This window comes from Salmo trutta, chromosome 6 (assembly GCF_901001165.1).
Source record: "Salmo trutta chromosome 6, fSalTru1.1, whole genome shotgun sequence".
Taxonomy (NCBI): domain Eukaryota; kingdom Metazoa; phylum Chordata; class Actinopteri; order Salmoniformes; family Salmonidae; genus Salmo; species Salmo trutta.
In genome coordinates, this window is record NC_042962.1 from 31,178,080 (window position 1) to 31,202,535 (window position 24,456).

Sequence of the window (24,456 nt, forward strand, 5' to 3'; positions counted from 1 at the left end):
CGCCGGAGATTCCCAACTCGGAGAGGGTGGAGAGGAGGATCTGATAGTTCACAGTGTCAAAGGCAGCAGATGGGTCTAGAAGGATGAGAGCAGAGGAGAGAGAGTTAGCTTTAGCAGTGCGGAGAGCCTCCGTGACACAGAGAAGATACATTTTAGACTACAAACGCTATGATCGTATGTTATCCATTTATTTGTCTTTTTGTATGTTCTTTGTATACCATTTTTTTAAATATTTGAGTTAACCAATGATATTAGGCCATACTTGGCCATGATTACAAACACCTGTGTGTCTCTTGACACTATATAAATGACTCATCTCGCAGTGTTTGTGATGATACCCTGATGAAGACAGCTTCGCTGTCGAAACGTTGGTTATTAAATTTTTGCATCTGAGCTCTTAGAGTGTGCGGTTTTTCCTTTATTTTCAAGCGTATTGCCTGCCTTGTGAGTAGGGGGGGAAGGTGAGAGGGTGAGGTCAAAAGAGGAGAGGAGTGGAAAGAAGGAGGCAGAGAGGAATGAGTCAAAGGTAGACGTGAGGAGGTTAAAGTCACCCAGAACTGTGAGGGGTGAGCCATCCTCAGGAAAGGAACTTATCAAGGCATCAAGCTCATTGATGAACTCTCCAAGGGAACCTGGAGGGCGATAAATGATAAGGATGTTAAGCTTGAATGGGCTGGTAACTGTGACAGCATGGAATTCAAAGGAGGCGATAGACAGATGGGTCAGGGGAGGAAGAGAGAATGTCCACTTGGGAGAGATGAGGATTCCAGTGCCACCACCCCGCTGGCCAGATGCTCTCTCGACAACACGTGGGCAGACGAGGAGAGAGCAGTAGGAGTAGCAGTGTTATCTGTGGTAATCCATGTTTCCGTCAGCGCCAAGAAGTCGAGGGACTGGAGGGTAGCATAGGCTAAGATGAACTCTGCCTTGTTGGCCGCAGATCGGCAGTTCCAGAGGCTGCCGGAGACCTGGAACTCCACGTGGGTCGTGCGCGCTGGGACCACCAGGTTAGAGTGGCAGCGGCCACGCGGTGTGAAGCGTTTGTATGGCCTGTGCAGAGGGGAGAGAACAGGGATAGACAGACAGGCTACAGAAGTTGACAGGCTACAGAAGAGGCTACGCTAATGCAAAGGAGATTGGAATGACAAGTGGACTACACGTCTCGAATGTTCCGAAAGTTAAGCTTACGTTGCAAAAATCTTATTGACTAAAAAGACTAAAATGATACAGTACTGCTGGCTGGTGAAGTAGGCTAGCTAGCAGTGGCTGCGTTGTTGACTTTGTTTGAAAGTGTAGCTGGCTAGGTAACCTCGATAGTTTCAGTACTACACCTTATCATGATAAAAAGGCAACTATGTAGCTAGCTAACATAACACTAATCAAGACGTTCCTTTGTAATGTATTTAGTTTCTACAATGCTGCTCGTCGGTAATAGTTGGCTAGGTTTGGAAAAATGGCGTCGCGGGGGACGAAAATAGCTGGCTAGCTAACCTCGATAATTACTCTAAACTACACAATTATCAAACTATGACAAAGACAACTATGTAGCTAGCTAACACTACACTACTCAAATCGTTCCGTTGTAATGTATTTTTATCAGTAAGCTTTATTTTGCACTGAGTCAATTCCTCACGCTGCTGTTTCCAACGTCTTATCATCGACTCATTATGACCAAGCTCCCATGCAGCAGCTTTATTTCCTTTTCCAACAGCCAGATCAATCGCCTTCAACTTGAAAGCTGCATCATATGCATTTCTCCGTGTCTTTGCCATGATGAGGGTGACAAAATGACTACCGTAATCAGAATGATGGGAAGTTTGAGAGCGCTCGATTTAATTTAAACAGTAAACCAAAAAGTTGTTTGACAACCCGTTCGGCAATTTCATTGGTGTAATGAAAGCTTCATGCCGCCAAAAAACTGAGCACGTCACAGAATGTGTTTTTTGGAGAAAAAAAAATTGAAAGCGGGAAAAATCCATATATTAGCCGCATCATTGTTTAAGCCGCGGGGTTCAAAGCGTGGGAAAAAAGTTGCGGCTTATAGTCCGGAATTTACGGTACTGTAATTGGCTAGGCATAACGCCTGCTTGCTAGCTTACCTAAATGATATGTAGTGTCACAACCATGTCAAGTTATTTGGCATTAACTGATTTCTGTTATGTCATCAGTAATGCAAACTCACATTGGCGTCACACAACACACACACACACACACACACACACACACATGGACTACTCCAGGGAACTCTTGTTCTAACTACAACCACAGGACCAAACTCGACGGTGGTGAATGACATCCCATTGCTCACATCCTGTCTGTCAACATCTGTCAGCAACTGAACATGGACTTGGCCCGGCGCAGTGTGTGTGCTTGAGTGTGCCTGTATGCATGTGACAGTGTGTGTGCGTGTTTGTGTGTGGACTTGGCCCTTCAGAATGACGGTATGACCCACTTACGTTGGCTGGAAACAAGCCATCAGATTTCACACCCACGCTGCCTAACAGTTTACTCTACCATCATGTTGTTAATTAAGGTCCTGTTGCTCCTAAAATGCCCAATGATAAACATGCATTGCCAAAGCCCTCTCCCCAACATGTGTTATTAATTAAGTATATTATAGTGCTGTATGACTATTGTATCTCAGCCTTGAACAAGAGCTCTCACTGGCCTGTGGTGTTGGGCCAGTGGATAGAACAAGTGGACGGGACAGCTGGCTGATAGTAATGCTCGACACGTTAGTGTTGGTGTTGGTCTGTCGTCACATCTGGGTGAGTGCTTAACATCCAGAGACGGGTCACAGACATATAATCTCCCTTGCTGTCTCTTCTACTCACACCCTTTGTTTGACACTGCTAGCTTATACACACACACACAATACACACTCACACACAGTTAACGTATTTGTCCTTACTACTTCTTCCTGTTTTTTTTCTTATTTTTCAGTATGGCTACCAACTCCCCCAAATTGATGAGGAAGAAGTGATTTATTGCAACGTATACTTCAAACTGGTTGGAGAAAGGCTGTTCACGTATCCTTTGAAGCCTGTGGTATGGATTGGGGCCCATCTGAGGCATCTGCCTTTGGCCCACCTGTTGACTGTTATGTTGTTACACTGACTCAAAACTGTCGCGTTTATGTCTACTCATGCAACTATTATTGTGATAAGGCACAGTTAGTGTTTTCTTGTAACTTGTAACCAGCATTTGTACCTTGATAGGCTGTAAAATGAAACAATAATCGAAATCTGGAGAGAGAAAATATCAAAACAAACAGTGTAAAATGGTTCACATATGGTGTTCTTCAAGCCAGTGTTCACTTTTTAAATTCATTCAAATTTGGCAGACATTTCAATTCATCTTAAAGGGGCAATTACATTGTTTACAAATAATGGAGTAAAACAAGCTTATATTTTGGCTTCTGATGGGGTACAACAGTTGAACTAAACTCGTGAGGAATTTCTAAGTTATATTTTTCAAACATCAATGGCTATACATCATTAATTTAAAAGTCCAAAAATGGATGTACCAATTCCAGATGGGTCCTTTAAAGTGAGTTCCATCCAGACAGTGAACATGTTACGTTTCTTTAAAGGCCCAGTTCAGGCAAACTAGATTTTCCTGTGTTTTAGAAACTTAGCAAAAAAAGAAACGTCCCTTTTTCAGAACCCTGTCTTTCAAAGATAATTTGTCAAAATCCTAAAAACTTCACAGATCTTCATTGTAAAGGGTTTAAACACTGTTTCCCATGCTTGTTCAATGAACCATAAACAATTAATGAACATGCACCTGTGGAACGGTCAGTAAGACACTAAAAGCTTGCAGGCGGTAGGCAATTAAGGTCAGAGTTATGAAAACTTAGGACACTAAAGAGGCTTTTCTACTGACTCTGAAAAACACCAAGAGAAAGATGCCCAGGGTCCCTGCTCATCTGCGTGAACGTGCCTTAGCCATGCTGCAAAGGAGGCATGAGGACTGCAGATGTGGCCAGGGCAATAAATTACAAAGTCCGTACTGTGAGATGCCTAAGACAGCGCTGCAGGGAGACAGGACGGACAGCTGATCGTCCTTGCAGTGGCAGACCACGTGTAACAACACCTGCACAGGATCGGTACATCCGAACATCACACCTGCGGACAACGTCGCTGGACCAGACTGGACTGTCAAAAAGTGCTCTTCACTGACGAGTCACGGTTTTGTCTCACCAGGGGTGATGGTCGGATTCGTGTTTATCGTCGAAGGAATTAGCGTTACACCGAGGCCTGTACTCTGGAGCGGGATCGATTTGGAGGTGGAGGGTCCGTCATGGTCTGGGGCGGGGTGTCACAGCATCATCGGACTGAGCTTGTTGTCATTGCAGGCAATCTCAACGCTGTGCGTTACAGGGAAGACCTCCACCTCCATCATGTGGTACCCTTTCTGCAGGCTCATCCTGGCATGACCCTCCAGCATGACAATGCCACCAGCCATACTGCTCTTTCTGTGCGTGATTTCCTGCAAGACAGGAATGTCAGTGTTCTGCTATAGCCAGCGAAGAGCCCGGATCTCAATCCCATTGAGCACGTCTGGGCCCTGTTGGATCGGAGGGTGAGGGCTAGGCCCATTCCCCCCAGAAATCTCCGGGAACTTGCAGGTGCCTTGGTGGAAGAGTGGGGTAACATCTCACAGCAAGAACTTCCAAATCTGGTGCAGTCCATGAGGAGGAGATGCACTGCAGTACTTAATGCAGCTGGTGGCTACACCAGATACTGACTGTTACTTTTGATTTTGACCCCCCCTTTGTTCAGGGACACATTATTCCATTTCTGTTAGTCACGTGTCTTTGGAACTTGTTCAGTTTATGTCTCAGTTGTTGAATCTTGTTATGTTCATTCAAGTATTTACACATGTTGAGTTTGCTGAAAATAAACGCAGTTGACAGTGAGAGGACGTTTATTTTTTTTACTGAGTTTATATACTTCCACACTATAAGGTTGAATAATACTGTGAAATTGTGAAAATGTTGATAATGCCCTTTTAGTGTAGGAGCTGTTTGAAAAGACTGCATGACATTTCAGCCTGTTTAGATGGGAGGAAGTTTTGGCCTGCCTGGTGACATCACCAGTCAACGGTTAATAGACCAATAAGAAAGAGTTCCAAACCTCTGCCAGTAACAGCTCATTTTAAGGTTCCCCTCCCTACTCAGACTACTCCCAGGCAGTCCTAGCAAAAATCTTGCTTGAGAAATTGCTATTTCCTAAGAAGCTGTTTTTGTTTAATTTTTGACCATTTTAATTGAAAACATTCACAGTAGGGTACTTAATTGTTTTCCAGAAATGATTTGATACTGAGATAAAAACAGATGCATTGGACCTTTAACTAGTCTGCTAAGATACCCTCTGAGCTGTATCCGGACTGAGCCGGTGCAGTGCTGTCCCAGGGTGGACCTCCAGGGGGCGCTCAGCTCCTTCCTATCCCACCTGAGGGAGAGCCTGCAGACTGTCTGTGGCTTCCCAGCCCGCATGACCAGCAAGCCCTGCTACCACACCACCAGCCTGCTCAGCATCGCCTCAGCACAGGTACAGGGTGAACACTAGTGGTGCGCGGGTCAGCTGTTTGTTCACCCGCACATGCCCGTAATTGCTAATAATCCACAACCGCCCGACTATATGTGATGAAGTGAAAATCTGAGGCCCGCACCCGACCCTAACCCGCTAATATAGAAAATGCTCTATAGGCTACAGTCAAAGACTGCGGAAAGATATTTGGGCAGGGTGCAGGAGATTTTGGTAGGCTATTTGTTTGTCAACTAGATCCATGCAGCTTCTCTTCTGTCATTATATGTTGCCCTAGAAGACTAAATAAACTCTTGCTCACCAGAATAATGTCTTGAATCGATAGAATGAATGCTTAAATCTAGTTGACATCGGTAAAGTTTTCTCTGTCAAATTCTTTCATGGAGCAAAGATCTTTAGGGATCGGGAGAAAATGCAGTAACTCCCAAAAAATGACATCAGTTTGATCTGTTGTAAGGAAATAGAAAGCTGTGAAAACAATCCAACATGTTTCTGATAAGATTTCAGGTTGGCTTGGATGCATATTTTATGTGGTTGAAATACTATCAGCTTTTATGATGCTGATAAATATAGTACCTCTACAGATGGTATCTACCTGATTCTCTCAAGATGCTGAAAGAAAGAAATCATATTTCTCCTCCTGTTCCCAAGTCAAAATGTTGCCTACATTTGGTGTAGGTTATTATTTTACTGCAAGAAGTGGTTAATTTTGCAGGAGTTAATATTAAGGCTATGTGAGAGGTCCAGGTTTCACTTTCCATTTAACCCGTTTGAACAGCAGGCTACAATTCCCTTGACGTGCCATAGGCCTATTTGAAGTCTACAGTCTTGTGACTGTTGAATTTGTTTAGTGCCTCACAATCATCACACATAACATAGCCTGCATTGCTATCATCCTCTTTTAGCACTTCAACCAATCTTTCCCAACATTACTTTTCTGGCCTTCTCTTCACTTTCACTCTCCTTTCACAGCTTTTTTCTTATTGAATTAAACTCCAACATTGCCCTTTTTGCCTCCGTGGATTGACCTGAACTTTTTCTGCCCGTTCCCAAAACCATTTGGCGATTGGTGTGTAGGCTATTTGGCACGCATACAGTTAGGCCCTAAAGCTTAAGCTTGTGCACCAATGCCAGATAGCCTAAAATAATGAGAGAGAAAATACTCTATTAGCCTATACATCAGGGATGGGTAACTTTGATGGGTGTGGGGCCACAAAAAAACTGAACAGTGGCTCATTTATACAAATATAAATTGCACAAGAATGATACATTTATGGATTTTGTAAGGTATTGTTTTCTCTCTATTCAACCCACCCGCCCTTTATCCACACTATATTGAATTACCCTAAACCCGTCCGGCCCGCGGTATCCGCGTGGACTGTAGGTTATGAGTCAACCCGCGCATCACTAGTGCACACTGCACACACACTCGTACGCACAGACACACTCACAGGTACAGGACTACAGACTGTCATTGATACAACGTATGTCATTTTGCACACATAGACGCACATACTGGTACTATATTGTGCCTTGGTGCAGCTCATATTTCTCTTGTATTTCAAATTACACATGCAAGATTTCTATGTTTTAGAAGTTTTACAAAAAAGACACTATTCATGATAAAGATTTTATTTTAATAGTAGATTTTTTATATTTCCCACTTTAGTTTTATCTGTAGAATTTATCTTCACAAAATAAGATTTACGCCTTACATTTCTCTAGATCCAAATTTAAGTTTGACAGTTTTTTTTATCCCAAACTGTCAGAAAGGAGGTGTGATGATAAATGTCTGGGTCCTCCCAATAGGATGTGAGAAACGAGCAGAAAGAGAGAGAGAAGGCTCCAGTTCCCTCCTCCGTCCACCCACCCTTTCTGGTGATTGATTAGTACAATCTGGGTGAATAATACAAGGCAGAGAAAATCCTTGAATTTTCAAGTTGAAACAATGGCAAAGCGTTCTGCTAGCAGCTAGGTCATATCCTCTTCCCTGGGTCATATTCATTAGTACTCACCGTAGCAAAAGGTTTTGCAATGGAAAACAGCCATGAAAACAACTTCAGGTTAGTCCCTCCCTGTTTCAGTCCGTTTTGTGTCTGTTTGGTGCCTAGTGAATACGACCCTGGTTTGTTATTGCCCACAGATGTTGGTGGTGGAAGCTCTCGCTGTGAAAGTGAATAGAGTTTTATTTGTGCTGGACCTGGAACTGGACGCTGTTATTAAAGTTTGACAAATTATGTGTGAGCTTGTTGAAACACCCTACCCACTGGCCACAGACGTCAATTCAATGTCTTTTACACTTTGGTTCAATGTAATTTCATTGAAATAATGTGGAAACAATGTTGATTCAACCAGTGTGTGTGCCAAGGGGGTATTTACAGTGTTTAATTAAGAAGTTAATGAAGTAGGACTTGAACTCACAGTAATACTCAGTTTTACAGGAGTAATAACTGTATATGTACTAGAGGTCGACTGATTAATCGGAATGGCCGATTAATTAGGGCCGGTTTCAAGTTTTCATAGCAATCGGTAATCGGTATTTTTGGCCACCGATTTGCCAATTTTTATTTTTGTATTATTATTTAAAAATGTTTACGACTTTATTTAACTAGGCAAGTCAGATTATGAACACATTCTTATTTTCAATGACGACCTAGGAACGGGGGTTAACTGCCTTGTTCAGGGGCAGAACAACAGATTTTTACCTTGTTACCTCGGGGTTTCGTTTTTGCAACCTTCCAGTTACTAGTCCAACGCTCTAACCAACTGCCTTACATTGCACTCCACGAGGAGCCTGCATGGCAGGCTGACTACCTGTTATGCGAGGACAGCAAGAAGCCAAGGTAAGTTGCTAGCTAGCCAACTTGACCAAATAGCAGTACTGTAGAAACGAAATACATTACAACGGAACAATTTGGTTAGTGTAATGTTAGCTAGCTACACAGTTGTCTCTGTATCAAAGATAAAAGATAAAGGTAAACGCAGCCACTGCTAGCTAGCCAACTCTACCAGCTAGCAGTACTGTATCATTTTTAGTCAATAAGATTTTTGCAACGTAAGCTTAACTTTCTGAACTTTCGAGTTGTGTAGTCCACTTGTGTAGCTAGCAGGACTGACTTTGTGTTAGCTAGCCAACGTTTAATTACTTCTGCGTTGTGAAAGGAACTAGACACGGACACGAATGATCCATTGGTAGTTTGTTGTAACCAAGTATTGGTGCTAACCGTGTGTTATTGGATGCTAGCATGCTAGTTAGCTACGGCGTCATAGGATACAGTGCACTGGGTGGGTTTCACGGAAGAATACTGTACCAAGTTATCTAGCTGAATAAACTACGTTTGAGCCTATTCCTGGAAACATTGAACCACTGTAGTTTACTTCAATTATAATTTCTAAAGTGGAAGTTGGAAAAGTTATATTTGAGTGTTTCAGTGAATGGTTAGTGAGGGAGGCCCTGCTCTCTCGCTTCCCCAGTTGTTTAGTTAATTTTCATTCTAATCTCCTTTCCATTAGCGTAGCCTCTCCTGTAGCCTGTCAACTATGTGTCTGTCTATCCCTGTTCTCTCCTCTCTGCACAGGCCACACAAACGCTTCACACCGCATGGCCGCTGCCATTCTAACCTGGTGGTCCCAGCGCGCACGACACACGTGGAGTTCCAGGTCTCCGGCAGCCTCTGGAACTGCCGGTCTGCGGCAAACAAGGCAGAGTACATCTCAGCCTATGCTACCCTCCAGTCCCTCGACTTCTTGGCGCTGACGGAAACATGGATTACCACAGAAAACACTGCTACTCCTACTGCTCTCTCCTCGTCTGCCCACGTGTTCTCGCATACCCCGAGAGCATCTGGTCAGCGGGGTGGTGGCACTGGAATCCTCATCTCTCCCAAGTGGACTTTCTCTATTTCTCCCCTGACCCATCTGTCTATCTCCTCCTTTGAATTCCATGCTGTCACAGTCACTAGCCCATTCAAGCTTAACATCCTTATCATTTATCGCCCTCCAGGTTCCCTTGGAGAGTTCATCAATGTGCTTGACGCCTTGATAAGTTATTTTCCTGAGGATGGCTCACCCCTCAGAATTCTGGGTGACTTTAACCTCCCTACGTCTACCTTTGACTCATTTCTCTCTGCCTTCTTCTTTCCACTCCTCTCCTCTTTTGACCTCACCCTCTCACCGTCCCCCCTACTCACAAGGCAGGCAATACGCTTGACCTCATCTTTACTAGATGCTGTTCTTCTACTAATCTCACTGCAACTCCCCTCCAAGTTTCCGACCACTACCTTGTATCCTTTTCCCTCTCGCTCTCCTCCAACACTACTCACTCTGCCCCTACTCAGATGGTATTGCGCCATCGCAACCTTCGCTCTCTCGCTCCTGCTACTCTCTCCTCTTCCATCCTATCATCTCTTCCCTCTGCTCAATCCTTCTCCACCCAATCTCCTGATTCTGCCTCCTCAACCCTTCTGTCCTCCCTTTCTGCATCCTTTGACTCTCTATGTCCCCTATCCTCCCGGCCGGCTCGGTCCTCCCCTCCTGCTCCGTGGCTTGACGACTCATTGCGAGCTCACAGAACAGGGCTCCGGGCAGCCGAGCGGAAATGGAGGAAAACTAGCCTCCCTGCGGACCTGGCATCTTTTCACTCCCTCCTCTCCACATTTTCTTCCTCTGTTTCTGCTGCTAAAGCCACTTTCTACCACTCTATATTCCAAGCATCTGCCTCTAACCCTAGGAAGCTCTTTGCCACCTTCTCCCTCCTGAATCCTCCCCCCCCCCTCTCCTCCCTCTCTGCGGATGACTTTGTCAACCATTTTGAAAAGAATGTTGACGACATCCGATCCTCGTTTGTTAAGTCAAACGACACCGCTGGTCCTGCTCACATTGCCCTACCCTATGCTTTGACCTCTTTCTCCCCTCTCTCTCCAGATGAAATCTTGCGACTTGTGACGGCCGGCTGCCCAACAACCTGCCCGCTTGACCCTATCCCCTCCTCTCTTCTCCAGACCATTTCCAGAGACCTTCTCCCTTACCTCACTTCGCTCATCAACTCATCCTTGACCGCTGGCTACGTCCCTTCCGTCTTCAAGAGAGTGAGAGTTGCACCCCTTCTCAAAAAACCTACACTCAATCCCTCCGATGTCAACAACTAGACCAGTATCCCTTCTTTCTTTTCTCTCCAAAGCTCTTGAGCGTGCCGTCCTTGGCCAGCTCTCTTCTATCTCTCTCAGAATGACCTTCTTGATCCAAATCAGTCAGGTTTCAAGACTGGTCATTCAACTGAGACTGCTCTTCTTTGTGTCACGGAGGCTCTCCGCACTGCTAAAGCTAACTTTCTCTCCTCTGCTCTCATCCTTTTAGACCTGTCTGCTGCCTTTGATACTGTGAGCCATCAGATCCTCCTCTCCACCATCTCCGAGTTGGGCATCTCCGGCGCGGCTCACTCTTGGATTGCGTCCTACCTGACAGGTCGCTCCTACCAGGTGGCGTGGCGAGAATCCGTCTTCTCACCACTGGTGTCCCCCAGGGCTTAGTTCTAGGCCCTCTCCTATTCTCGCTATACACCAAGTCACTTGGTGTATAGCGACGACACACAATTAATCTTCTACGCAGACGACACACAATTCATCTTCTCCTTTCCCCCTTCTGATAACCAGGTGGCGAATCGCATCTCTGCATGTCTGGCAGACATATCAGTGTGGATGACGGATCACCACCTCAAGCTGAACCTCGGCAAGACGGAGCTGCTCTTCTTCCCGGGGAAGGACTGCCCGTTCCATGATCTCGCCATCACGGTTGACAACTCCATTGTGTCCTCCTCCCAGAGTGCTAAGAGCCTTGGCGTGACCCTGGACAACACCCTGTCGTTCTCCGCTAACATCAAGGCGGTGACCCGATCCTGTAGTTTCATGCTCTACAACATTTGCAGAGTACGACCCTGCCTCACACAGGAAGCGGCGCAGGTCCTAATCCAGGCACTTGTCATCTCCCGTCTGGATTACTGCAACCCGCTGTTGGCGGTGCTCCCTGCCTGTGCCATTAAACTCCTACAACTCATCCAGAATGCCGCAGCCCGTCTGGTGTTCAACCTTCCCAAGTTCTCTCACGTCACCCCGCTCCTCCACACACTCCACTGGCTTCCAGTTGAAGCTCGCATCTGCTACAAGACCATGGTGCTTGCCTACAGAGCGGTGAGGGGAACGGCACCTCCATACCTTCAGGCTCTGATCAGTCCCTACACCCAAAGAAGGGCACTGCCTTCATCCACCTCTGGCTTGCTCGCCTCCCTACCTCTGTGGAACCACAGTTCCCGCTCAGCCCAGTCAAAACTGTTTGCTGCTCTGGCACCCCAATGGTGGAACAAGCTCCCTCACGACGCCAGGACAGCGGAGTCAATCACCACCTTCCGGAGACACCTGAAACCCCACCTCTTTAAGGAATACCTGGGATAGGATTAAGTAATCCTTCTCACCCCCACCCCCCCACCCCCCAAAAAAGATATAGATGTACTATTGTAAAGTGGTTGTTCCACTGGATATCATAAGGTGAATGCACCAATTTGTAAGTCGCTCTGGATAAGAGCGTCTGCTAAATGACGTAAATGTAAATGTTATAAAAAACTATCAATCTTAACATAATCACTAGTTAACTACACATGGTTGATGATATTACTAGTTTATCTAACGTGTCCTGCGTTGCATATAATCGATGCGGTGCCTGTTAATTTCTCATCGAATCACAGCCTACTTCGACAAACGGGTGATGATTTAACCTCTTATGGCTAGGGGGCAGTATTTTCACGGCTGGATAAAAAACGTACCCGATTTAATCTGATTATTAGTCCTGCCCAGAAACTAGAAAATGCATATAATTATTAGCTTTGGAGAGAAAACACTCCACAGTTTCTGAAACTGTTTGAATGGTGTCTGTGAGTATAACAGAACTCCTATGGCAGGCAAAAACCTGCGATGCTTCTGTTCAGGAAGTACCCTGTCAGACCTTTTATTTTCTTTGTTTGACATCTCTTCCAAAAACTCAGGATCTCTGCTGTTACGTGACACTTCGCACGTCTCCAATGGAGTCTCAGAGCCCGGGAAAAACAGGAATGACGTAATTCAAAGCCCTGGCTGAAACAAAGGAGAGCAAAAGCTAAGTGGTCACTCAGTGGACTAAGCCTTACGCTCGCGACCCGCCCCGCCCCCGGCTTTCGGTTTTTCCCTCAGTATACAGACAGGCAGATTCCCGGTCGGAATATTATCGCTTTTCTACGAGATAAATTGCATAAAAATTGGTTTTAAACAGCGGTTGACATGCTTCGAAGTACGGTAATGGAATATTTAGAATTTTTTTGTCAAATTCTGCGTCATGCTCGTGGCCGAGATTTAGCGTTGGGATAGTGTCTAGAACGCACGAACAAAACGTCTTGATGGAACATAACGATGGATTATTTGGGACCAAACCTACATTTGTTATTGAAGTAGAAGTCCTGGCAGTGTATTCTGACGAAGAACAAGCAAGGTAAGAACATTTTTCTTATAGGAAATGTGATTTTGGTGAAGGCTAAACTGGTTGGGTGTCTAAATAGCTAGCCCTGTGATGCCGGGCTATGTACTTAGATTATTGCAAAATGTGCTTCATCCGAAAAGCTATTTTAAAATCGGACATATCGAGTGCATAGAGGAGTTCTGTATCTATAATTCTTAAAATAATTGTTATGCTTTTTGTGAACGTTTATCGTGAGTAATTTAGTAAAATCACCGGAAGTGTTCGGTGGGAATGCTAGTTCTGAACGTCACATGCTAATGTAAAAAGCTGGTTTTTGATATAAATATGAACTTGATTGAACAGACATGCATGTATTGTATAACATAATGTCCTAGGTGTGTCATCTGATGAAGATCATAAAAGGTTAGTGCTGCATTTAGCTATGGTTTGGGTTTATGTGACATGATATGCTAGCTTGAAAAATGGGTGTCTGATTATTTCTGGCTGGGTACTCTGCTGACATAATCTAATGTTTTGCTTTCGCTGTAAAGCCTTTTTGAAATTGGACAGTGTGGTTAGATAAAGGAGAGTCTTGTCTTTAAATAGCTGTAAAATAGTCATATGTTTGAAAAATGGAAGTTTTCGGATTTTAGAGGAGTTTGTATTTCGCGCCCCGCCCATCATTGGATATTGGAGCAGTGTAGATGTAAGAGGTTAACAAGCGCATTTGCGAAAAAAGCACTGTCGTTGCACCAATGTACCTAACCATAAACATCAATTCCTTTCTTTAAAATCAATACACAAGTATTTATTTTTAAACCTGCATATTTAGTTAATATTGCCTGCTAACATGAATTTCTGTCACTTCTCTTGCGTTCCGTGCAAGCAGTCAGGGTATATACAGCAGTTTGGGCTGCCTGGCTCATTGCGAACTGTGTGATTTGATATTTGATAGAGCAGTCTGACTGAGCGATGGTAGGCAGCAGCAGGCTCGTAAGCATACATTCAAACAGCACCTTTGTGCGTTTTGCCAGCAGCTCTTCGCAGTTCTTCTAGCATTGCGCTGTTTAAGACTTCAAGCCAATCAACCCCCGAGATTAGGCTGATGTAACCCATGTGAAATGGCTAGCTAGTTAGCGGGTGCGCGCTAATAGAGTTTCAAACGTCACTCGCTCTGAGACTTGGGAGTGGTTGTTCCCCTTGCTCTACATGGGTAACGCTGCTTCGAGGGTGGCTGTTGTCGATGTGTTCCTGGTTCAAGCCCAGGTAGGAGCGAGGAGAGGGACGGAAGCTATACTGTTACACTGGCAATACTAAAGTGCCTATTATTCATTCAGTATTGTTGTAATTGTCATTATTACAAATAAATAAATAAAAAGTAAAAATCGGCCGATTAATCGGTATCGGCTTTTTTGGGGGGTCCTCCAACAATCGGTATCGGTATCGGCGTTGAAAAAGCATAGTCGGTCGACCTCTAATATGTACCTAGATTTGGGGTAACGTGATATATGGTTCTTAGGTATTATTGAGTCATTATGGATTAATTTCATACATTTATAGTATACAAAGCTGGTGCAACTCTGGCCATTATATCATATTTTTTCAAAATGCCCTGCTTCAGCAAGAAGGTACATTGTTAATGTGACGATCATGGTGCCAAATGCTAGTTAATTAGCAACACAACATGTAATGACGGTGCAGTTACAGTACATCCACTTTGAAGCAAATGGTTTTTACTGAGCTCCAGTACAGTTTCACTTTTTTAATTCCCAGAACTGTATGTTCCCATGTTCCAACATCACTGCACTGTGCATTCCTTTGTGGTCGCAGGTGGCTAGTGGCAAACCGGTGAACTTGACGACCAAGTCAGCTAGCAGGCCCGTGCTGAGTCAACTCCATGCTCCCTGCCCCATCAAGCCCTCATTTGGGGGGGCACCATGCGCCCAGACTCTCAGCCAGCCAGTGGGACAGAGTAGCAGCAGCAGCTATCTCAGCACTGGAAGAACCCAGGGGGTCCATCCCACTCAGAGTTATACCCCAGAGAGAGGCTTGCCCTCCTCCTCTCTCTATCCCAGTGCTGCCCCTCCCCAACCCACCACACACCCCCAACACAGCCAGGCCTCACCAACTGGACCCAAGATGGTACCGATCTTCAAGAACAAGGCCCTCCCACGCCATGTCAATGTCACCCAGCTTCTGGCTGAGAAGCAGCAGAGGAGAGCTGAGGAGCAACGGCAGACACCTGTTTCGGGACAGAAGAATGCCTGCCCAGCCTTCTCCTCCTCCTCTTCCTTTTCCTCCTCGTCTGTTGCCCTCTCTTTGCTTTCCTCGTCTACCTCTTCCAAGTGGACAGAGGAAGCCCGCCGGCCCACTCCAGCGTCCATGCCTCACTTGACCCCCTGTCCGAGGCCTGAAGGGGTTTACCCACATTCCTCCCAGGTGCACGCCAGTGAGAGCGCTTTCAGAGTGAGGGACGAGATCGCCTCGGGTCCCCCTCATCTTCTTCCATCTGGCCTGCTAGGCAACAGAGGGGTGAGTCACCACCAAACACACTCTAGATGTAATTGTAATTTGAGATTTAGTCCAATCACATTTCAGTTGAACCTTTTACTGCAGTGGGCTAAATCAGGGTCACACAGAGTGTTTCTTGGTAGTCTTAAACAAATCTCCTTTGAAACAAAAGTATACACCTCACGTACATGGTTATGGGCTTTAAAAAAGAAGACACGTGTACCCTGTCAGATATAGAGTTTTTTGTTTGCATCCCAACATTACACTATATATACTGAACATCACAGAGGACTGAAAACAAAACTTTTTGACACAAACACTGTATTTTCAGCGTTAAAAAATGAATAATGTTTATTAATTTAGAAATTATGAAAATATGAATAACATTCCACCCATGAAGCCACTAGGTCATTTTACTGCAGGAAAGGGCTACGATGGGATTTCAATCTTAGGAATTAAGATTAGCTCGCCTAATTTAAATTTAAGGGCATATCTCCCATTGCATTCAGTGCTTGATTGTTTGCGTGAAGTCAATGCTTTTCCCAGGTGAGGATTTGTCCCTGTACTGTATGTTTGAGACTGCAGTAGTCAAATATGTTTTATGTGTGTGTATTTGCTGAGAATTTGAATTGTTCTTTTTTTTATATATATAAAGATATATTGTATTGTAATTAAAGTAATGGGTTCTCACCTCTCAGGGGGACTGGTTTGAGTCAAAACCAAAGAAGCCAAAGTCTGCAGTGCAGGATGTGGATGTGGAGAAGCACGCGAGAAGTAACCAGGTATGTCCTTTACTATACTTTTACCTTGACCTTTACCATAGCTTTGATTTACAGTGAAAAGTATGTATTTTGCAAATGTTCTGCATGTTGAGAGAGGTGATAAATTCAACAAATGGTTTGAGGGAGGCAAAACATCCCACCAAAGCAGGTTGATTAGGGGACGATACATCAGGGTAAGTGTTTAGCAAGATCCATAAACCGAATAGATTTTCCCACTACACCCCTAATTGAATTCCATTACAAGCTTTTACTAAATGAGATCCGTCTTGTGTCTTGTTCCCGAGCTAGATACCATTTTTTACAGATACTATTTCACAAAAGTTACGACTCGGTTGATCATTTTTACGAGGGAGCCGGGGGAAAGTTTATTAGAATGATTGCTGCCATTTTGACTGATTCGTTTTCGGACTGGAACACACATGGGCACTGAATGGACATAGTGACCTTACCTAATATACTTCAGGGAGGGCCAGATGTAATCTATAGGGATGTTACTCTTCAAAATGACTTTACAGCGTCTGCATAGTTCATTATTACAACTGCAGTCATTTATCTTTTGTAGTTGCTTTGGTATTATTTGAATAAACACAGGTAAGGTAAACTATGGGAGTCCGAGTTGATTTGAGCTTTTAGGTCATTTCTACTTTTCTCTGTAAGCAAACAGCCAATGGAGCCAGGAAATTTGCCAACATCTACACCCAATCAACAGAAAGTACATTTTCCTGTACAATGAAGAGTGAACAAAATAAAGGATCTCAACACATAATGTATGGAGGATTCACATAAGAAATGTCTTAATGTTTGATGTGCTCCCCCTTCAGAAGGTGAAGGTGTCTCCACTGTGTCTGATGACATCACTCTCAAACCGCTAATTGTAAACTAAGCTGAAGGATTTTCAAAAAATAAATATTTCCTTATCGGTCCAATTTGAGAGCTATAATTCAGAAACGAATGTAAGCAAAGTAAGCATCCGAAAGATGACATTATACAAAGATTACAGTATACCTGTGAGGAAATTCTCTACCACCTCAGATTGTTTCTTGACCTACAGTAGGATAAGTAGGATGTAAGAAGGGTTTTATGAAATACATTTTATTGATTGATTGGCTTTTTGATTGAATATGTCTTGTTTGCTGTTTATTCAGCTGTCGAAGATCAATGTAACGACCCTGCAGGCCTGGCTGAAGAGCCGCGGAGTGGTGGTACGGTCCAAGGAAAGGAAAGAGGAGCTGGTGTCAAAGGTCATGCATTGCCTGAGTGAATCTTGAGTAGTGAGGGTCACCTTCCAGACAGACACAGAGAGGGTCATTTTACACTATGCAACATCACAGAGAATGAGCTGGTTTTAAGGGTCATTGATAGTGAGCTTTGTATTGCTATTAGGTCTCAGTGTTATCATTCTTGAATGAAATGTACTGTACCTGTATGGTGTTCTTGTTATGAAGTTAATACCCACTGGCCACAGAAGTCAATTCAACTGAGTTAGTAAGATGTTTCTGGCCTTGAGTTTGAGGTAAGAACAGATCGTTTAATGTAATATATTTATTGAATTTATTTGTTTAACATAAAAAGAGTAATATATCTCCTATTTATATAGTTTTGTTTTATATATTAGTAATTTTTAATAATCCCCATTTCTTGCTTTTCTTGTTCAAGATGTCATTTTCTGTAGTATGTCTGAGCTTTATTTCAGAAAAGATAAAAGCAAATGTCTGTTAGTGGAGTTTTCATTTTCAGATTAGTACCTATTCAATATTCAGATCCTTTGAAATTGTGCATACACATTGATTGCCATAATAAAACAGATGTTTTTAATATTAAATAGAAAGGATTCCCCATGTAAAATGAATATGGCCCCCTTACACTTTCTGCTCTCTGCAGAGTGAATGTTCTGTGACCAGACCTGGATTCCAATACTATTCGAAAATCTTTTTTGTTGTTGTGGGAATGTTTGCTTTAACCTACAGGAGTGCCAGGTGGCCGGCGTTTGCACTTTTGGGACTTTTCTAAGTATTTGAAATGATTTCAAATAGAATTTGAACCCAGGTCTACCTCTGACCTCATTGATTGAAGTGTGCAATGTTTACTGAGCCAGCCAGTCAACTGACAAATTCTCTTCAATGCCTCTCTCACTAGCCAGGTTTCCATCCAACCTTTTTATGCAAGTGAAGTACATGTCGGATAAAAAATGTAATGACAAGCCTGATGAAAACAGCAAATTTGTCGGTAAACTTTCCAAATGTCGACAAAACAAAATACGCTAGACAAGGTGGGATATTTAAATTATGTGAGAAATGGTGGTGGAAATGCCTTTATGCACAAATATTGATATAATAATTATATCAAAGTAAACTTGGAGTCACGCAATGATATGTTGTGTGGTCCTCCAACTATGACTCGGGAAAGCATGCAGTTTATTAGGCTACATATGAAATAAGTTATGATGAACTTCGCAGGGTGGTGAAAGTGCACAGTAATGAGCTTGATACTCCTTTTCAATAAATATCGAGGGTTTTATTCTGGTGACTTATGCTTGGCTGCCATTGACAAATAAGAATAATCTTGCTCTTTCGTCCATAATAATTTCATCATGTAGGCTATACCTGCACTGTATCTGCGAGCTGTTGTCTAGAGCGCACGTGCCAAGACCAGAGTGGGCACATTAGCTATATCATTTCTTGTGACAAAACCATCAGTAGAGTTGAAAATGTGATGGAAACCCATTTAACATGTATTTTTTATTCGGCACATGGGAATTTATCCAAAAAAAGTTATTTTCATGTGAACTATGTCATCACGCACCGCCTATTATCCGCAACAAGTCAATTTGATGGAAACACATCTATGGTGGGAAAATACGCATTTTGTTTTCATGCAGATTTTAGAATATTCGCATGAAAATCTGTCGGTAGTTGGATGGTACCCTAGCTAGAGACAGAATTCTAGAGTGTGATGGCTATTGCGACAGCACAAAGTCTTGTATAACTAAGTATGATGGAAAGCGCTGCGATGGTTGTTGGAGCCAGCTATAATGATGATACCCTCAGTCTGGATCAACTGCAAAAGAGTAAAAATCATTTGTGTGAAATGTAAATGGGTGGCGACTTTGATCGCAAGCATCAGAAGCCAAACTGCGTGTCTTTCAAAGAGGAGACTTAAAGCTCTTTCTTTATGGTTTATTCAGGCAAAAGCTTAATGATCCGTACAAATCTGACATCGAGAGCTTTGCATTTAGTTTCAATGTTTCTTTCAAGGTTTTTTAAAGCCATTATTTTGGAGGGGTGGTATTTCATACATCACAGTTTGTAATGTGAAACAGACCGTGTGAATTTTTCCTCTTCCCTTTCTTGGCTTTAAGGGCAACTGTTAGTCATTAGATTTAATGGCTCCAAGCATCATGGTCCTTTTATGGATGCATGTGCTCTTTGTGACAGTAATGTGATATTACTTGATAATTAGTCATTACCTAATTTCACTCCCTACTCTACCTTCTCTTCCTCTGTATCTGCTGCTAAAGCCACTTTCTATCACTCTTAATTTCAAGCTTCTGCCTCTAACCCTGGGAAACTATTTTCCACCTCCTTAATCCTCCTCCCCCTTCTCTTCTCCCTCTCTGAGGATGACTTTGTCAACCACTTTGAAAATAAGGTAGACGACATCCGCTCCTCATTCACTCAGCCTATTGAGTCCACTGGTCCCACTCACACAGAACTACCCTATGCCTTGACCTCTTTCTCCCCTCTCTCTCTAGATGAAATCCTGTGACTCGTGAGGAGGTCTGGCTGTCCGACAACCTGCCCGCTCGATCCCATCCCCTCCTCCCTTCTCCAGACCACCTATGGAGACCTCCCATTCCTCCTTCCCTCATCAACTCATCCCTGACCACAAGCTGAGTCTCCTCTGACTTCAAAATGGCCCTAGTTGCTCACCTCCTCAACAAACCAACTATCAACTTCTTTCTTTTCTTTCAAAAACACTTTAACGTACTGTCTCTGCCCAACCCTCTCGCTGTCTCTCTCAGAACGATCTTCTTGACCCTAACCAGTCAGGCGTCAAGATGTGTCACTCAACCGAGACTGCTCTTCTCTGTGTCACGGAGGCTCCCCGCACTGCCAAAGATGACTCACACTTCTCTATTCTCATTTTCCTAGATCTATCAACTTCCTTTGACACCGTGAACCATCAGATCCTCTTTTCAGGGCTGGGCATCTCAGGCGCTGCACACTTTTGGTTTGCATCCTACCTAGCAGGCCGCTCCTACTATGTGACATGGAGAGGATCTGTGTCTAGCCCCCAGGGCTAAGTTCTAGGCCCTCTCCTCTTTTCTCTATACACCAAGTCACTCGGCTCCATCATATCTTCACATGGTCTCTCCTATCATTGCTATGCGGATGACACTCGACTACTTTTTTCCCTTCCCCCTTCTGACACACAGGTGGCGACACGCATCTCTGCGTGCCTGGCAGATATCTGATCTTGGATGTTGGCCCACCACCTCAATAAGACGGAGCTGCTCTTCCTCCCGGGGAAGGCCTGCCCATTCCAAGACCTCTCCATCACGGTTGACAACTCCACAGTGTCCCCCTCCCAGAGTGCAAAAGAACCTTGGCGTGGCCCTGGACAACACCCTGTCGTTCTCTGCAAACATCCTAAATCCTCCCATGTCACCCCGCTCCTCCGCACACTCCACTCCGCACACTCCAGACTGGGACGAAGGTTCACCTTCCAACAGGACAACGACCCTAAGCACACAGCCAAGACAACTCAGGAGTGGCTTTGGGACAAGTCTGTGAATGTCCTTGAGTGGCCCAGCCAGAGCCCGAACTTGAATCAATGGAGAGACCTGAAAATAGCTGTGCAGCGACGCTCCCCATACAACATGACAGAGCTAGAGAGGATCTGCAGAGAAGAATGGGAGAAAATACAGGTGTGCCCAGCTTGTAGCGTCATACCCAAGAAGACTTGAGGCTGTAATCGCTGCCAAATGTGCTTCAACAAAGTACTGAGTAAAGGGTCTGAATACTTATGTAAATGTAATATTTCTGTTTTTTATTAATTTGCAAAAGTTTCTAAAAACCTGTTTTTGCTTTGTCGTTATGGGGTATTGTGTGTAGATTGATGAGGGGGGGTGCTATTTAATCAATTTTAAAATTAGGCTGTAACAAAATTTGGAAAAAGTCAATGGGTCTGAGTACTTTTGAAATATGTTTGTCCCACCTAGCTGTCTTAAGATAAATGCACTAACTGTAAGTCGCTCTGGATAAGAGGGTCTGATAATGACAAAAATGTAACAATTCATTACCCATAGTACAGTAGTTGTGTTTTTCACTCGTCTTGCAGAGAGACATCATCTATGCCATAGTCCAACATTCCTTTTGTGGAATATGGGTTTCATATTTCATTTACAATGCCTACGGGTACTATCAATTACTATGGGGTGTGATTGCTTGGCAATAATGTTTTTGTGTGGCTTGCTACAGAGAGAAATGGAGGCCAAAATCACATCAAAGCTATTGGCCTTAATCTCTTGTCAGTGTGGAGACAGACTGACAGACAAACAGTCAGAGAGGTGTAGAGACAAACAGGTGCAGACAGTCAGTCGGCGAGGTGTAGAGACAGACAGGTGCAGACAGACAGACAGACAGTTGGAGAGTTAGAGACACACAGACAGAGGTGTAGAGACAGACTAGACAAAAAGAGAGGTGTACAGACAGGTGTGCACCGTAGCTGGAAGAGAAGGAGGTTGAGTTCCTCAGAAACACCCTATTTTTGTATGCTGTCGCTCCAGGGTTGGAGCGCACATTCCGCGGGCTGAGGCATGCCGTGTCTCGCATCGGTGTGCAGTTTATTCACGGGCTGCTGCATGACAATGCTCTGTTTTCCTGATCTACGTAACCTACATACTGTTAATGATCACCATCCACAGACTAATGAGACTAAGTTTTCTGTACCCTTATTACAGCCTTGTCATGTGTTCCTTAATGGTGGTTTTGTTCTCCTTTCAAGGCAAATGTCAGGAGGCCTAAAAAATGTGTATATTACATCCCTGTTTAGCCTGTACTGTAGTCGCATGCTTACAGCAATTGCTCATTGACTAAACAGCATTAACTGACTGGCTTTTTCCTTCAAACATATTTGTATTCCTTTCAAATAGTCTTGGAAACAGAGGTATGTAAGAGTTGGAAAGGTTGGAGACTTTAGGGGGTGTCATTAAATCAGACGGTGGGCTGCAAATAGTCCCCAGGGTTCCTTTTTGCTGCATATTTAATGTTTACCCATACATGTTTAGAGAAAAACAAGAACAATGGAATATAAAGGGAACTCGGGGAGACTGTTTAATGTTGATGTCAATGTTTTTGCAACAAAGTCTGTCTCAAGACCAGTCTCAATGAAAAAGGCACTGGGGCCATACAAGTGAACATGAGAAAAAGTTTAGTTTAAGCATTAGCCAACTAAAATTGTTGACGTAGTTGCACCAGATCAAAGGCTTCACGTTAGCTGTTCCCATTACATAACCTGCACATTTAGCCTTATGCTTACATTACTAGGTGGCAGTGATTGATTCCTGTAACAAATTTGCATCAGCTTATCAAAGATCTTAAACTTTTTATCCACAACAAATTGAATTTTTGAAAATAGATCAACTTGGCAACCAGAGGGATATATTTAAACCTCCAAATTCAAGGCATTGCATGATCATCCTTGACTAGGTTACTTACTAATTTTACGTAAGACAAAGCTAGTTTTTGCATATGACAAAATCACATGTGTGTTCCACATACAGTACTAGTCAAAAGTTTGGACACAGCTACTCATTCCAGGGTTTTTCTTTATTTTTTACTATTTTCTACATTGTAGAATAATAGTGAAGACATCAAAACTAAGAAATAACACATATGGAATCATGTAGTAACCAAAAAAGTGTTAAATAAAATTATATTTTATATTTGAGATTCTTCAAAGTAGCCACCTTGCCTTGATGACAGCTTTGCACTCTCTCAAACAGCTTCATGAGGTAGTCACCTGGAATGCATTTCAATTAACAGGTGTGCTTTGTTAAAAGTTAATTTGTGGAATTTCTTTCCTTAATGTGTTTGAACCAATCAGTTGTGTTGTGACAAGGAAGGGGGGTATACAGAAGGCTATTTGGTAAAAGACCAAGTCCATATTATGGCAAGAACAGCTCAAATAAGCAAAGAGAAATGACAATCCATACTTTAAGACATGAAGGTCAGTCAATCTAGAAAATGTAAAGAACTTTGAAAGTTTCTTCAAGTGCAGTTGCAAAAACATTCAAACCCTATGATGAAACTAGCTCTCATGAGGACTGCCACAGGAAAGGAAGACCCAGAGTTACCTCTGATGCAGAGGATAAGTTCATTAGAGTTACCAGCCTCAGAAATTGCAGCCTAAATAAATGCTTAAAAGAGTTCAAGTAACAGACAACATCAACTGTTCAGAGGAGACTGCGTGAATCAGGCCTTCGTGGTCGAATTTCTGCAAAGAAACTACTACTAAAGGACACCAATAATAATAAGATACTTGCTTGGGCCAAGAAACACGAGCAATGGACATTAGACCGGTAGAAATCTGTCCTTTGGCCTGATGAGTCCAAAAGTGAGCTATTTGGTTCCAACCGCCGTGTCTTTGTGAGATGCAGAGTAGGTGAACTGATGATCTCCGCATGTGTGGTTCCCACCATGAAGCATGGAGGAGGTGGTGTGGGGGTGCTTTGCTGGTGACATTGTTGGTGATTTCTTTTGAATTTAAGGCACACTTAACCAGCATGGCTACCACAGCATTCTGCAGCGATACACCATCCCATCTGATTTGCGCTTAATGGGACTATTATTTTTTTCAACAGGACAATGACCCAACACACCTCCAGGCTGTGTAAAGGCTATTTGACCAAGGAGAGTGATGGAGTGCTGCATCAGGTTACCTGACCTCCACAATCCTCAACCCAATTGAGATGGTTTGGGATGAGTTGGACTGCAGAGTGAAGGAAAAGCAGCCAACAATTGCTCAGCATATGTGGGAACTCCTTCAAGACTGTTGGAAAAGCATTCCAGGTGTAGTTGGTTGAGAGTACCAAGAGTGTGCAAAGTTGTCATCAAGGCAAAGGGTGGCTA

At 43.6% G+C, this 24,456-nt stretch overlaps 1 protein-coding gene across 1 annotated transcript in view; it reads left to right on the forward strand.

Moving 5' to 3' along the window:
- c6h18orf63 (chromosome 6 C18orf63 homolog) overlaps positions 1 to 18,146 on the forward strand; it is a 46,571-nt gene extending 28,425 nt beyond the window's left edge. The window contains exons 10-14 of the mRNA XM_029756168.1: positions 2,944 to 3,029; positions 5,369 to 5,555; positions 14,862 to 15,563; positions 16,241 to 16,324; positions 17,470 to 18,146. Coding sequence (XP_029612028.1) covers positions 2,944 to 3,029; positions 5,369 to 5,555; positions 14,862 to 15,563; positions 16,241 to 16,324; positions 17,470 to 17,592 — 1,182 coding nt within the window. The 3' untranslated portion in view covers positions 17,593 to 18,146. The remainder of the gene's footprint in view (positions 1 to 2,943; positions 3,030 to 5,368; positions 5,556 to 14,861; positions 15,564 to 16,240; positions 16,325 to 17,469) is intronic.
- Positions 18,147 to 24,456: the final 6,310 nt, after the last annotated feature.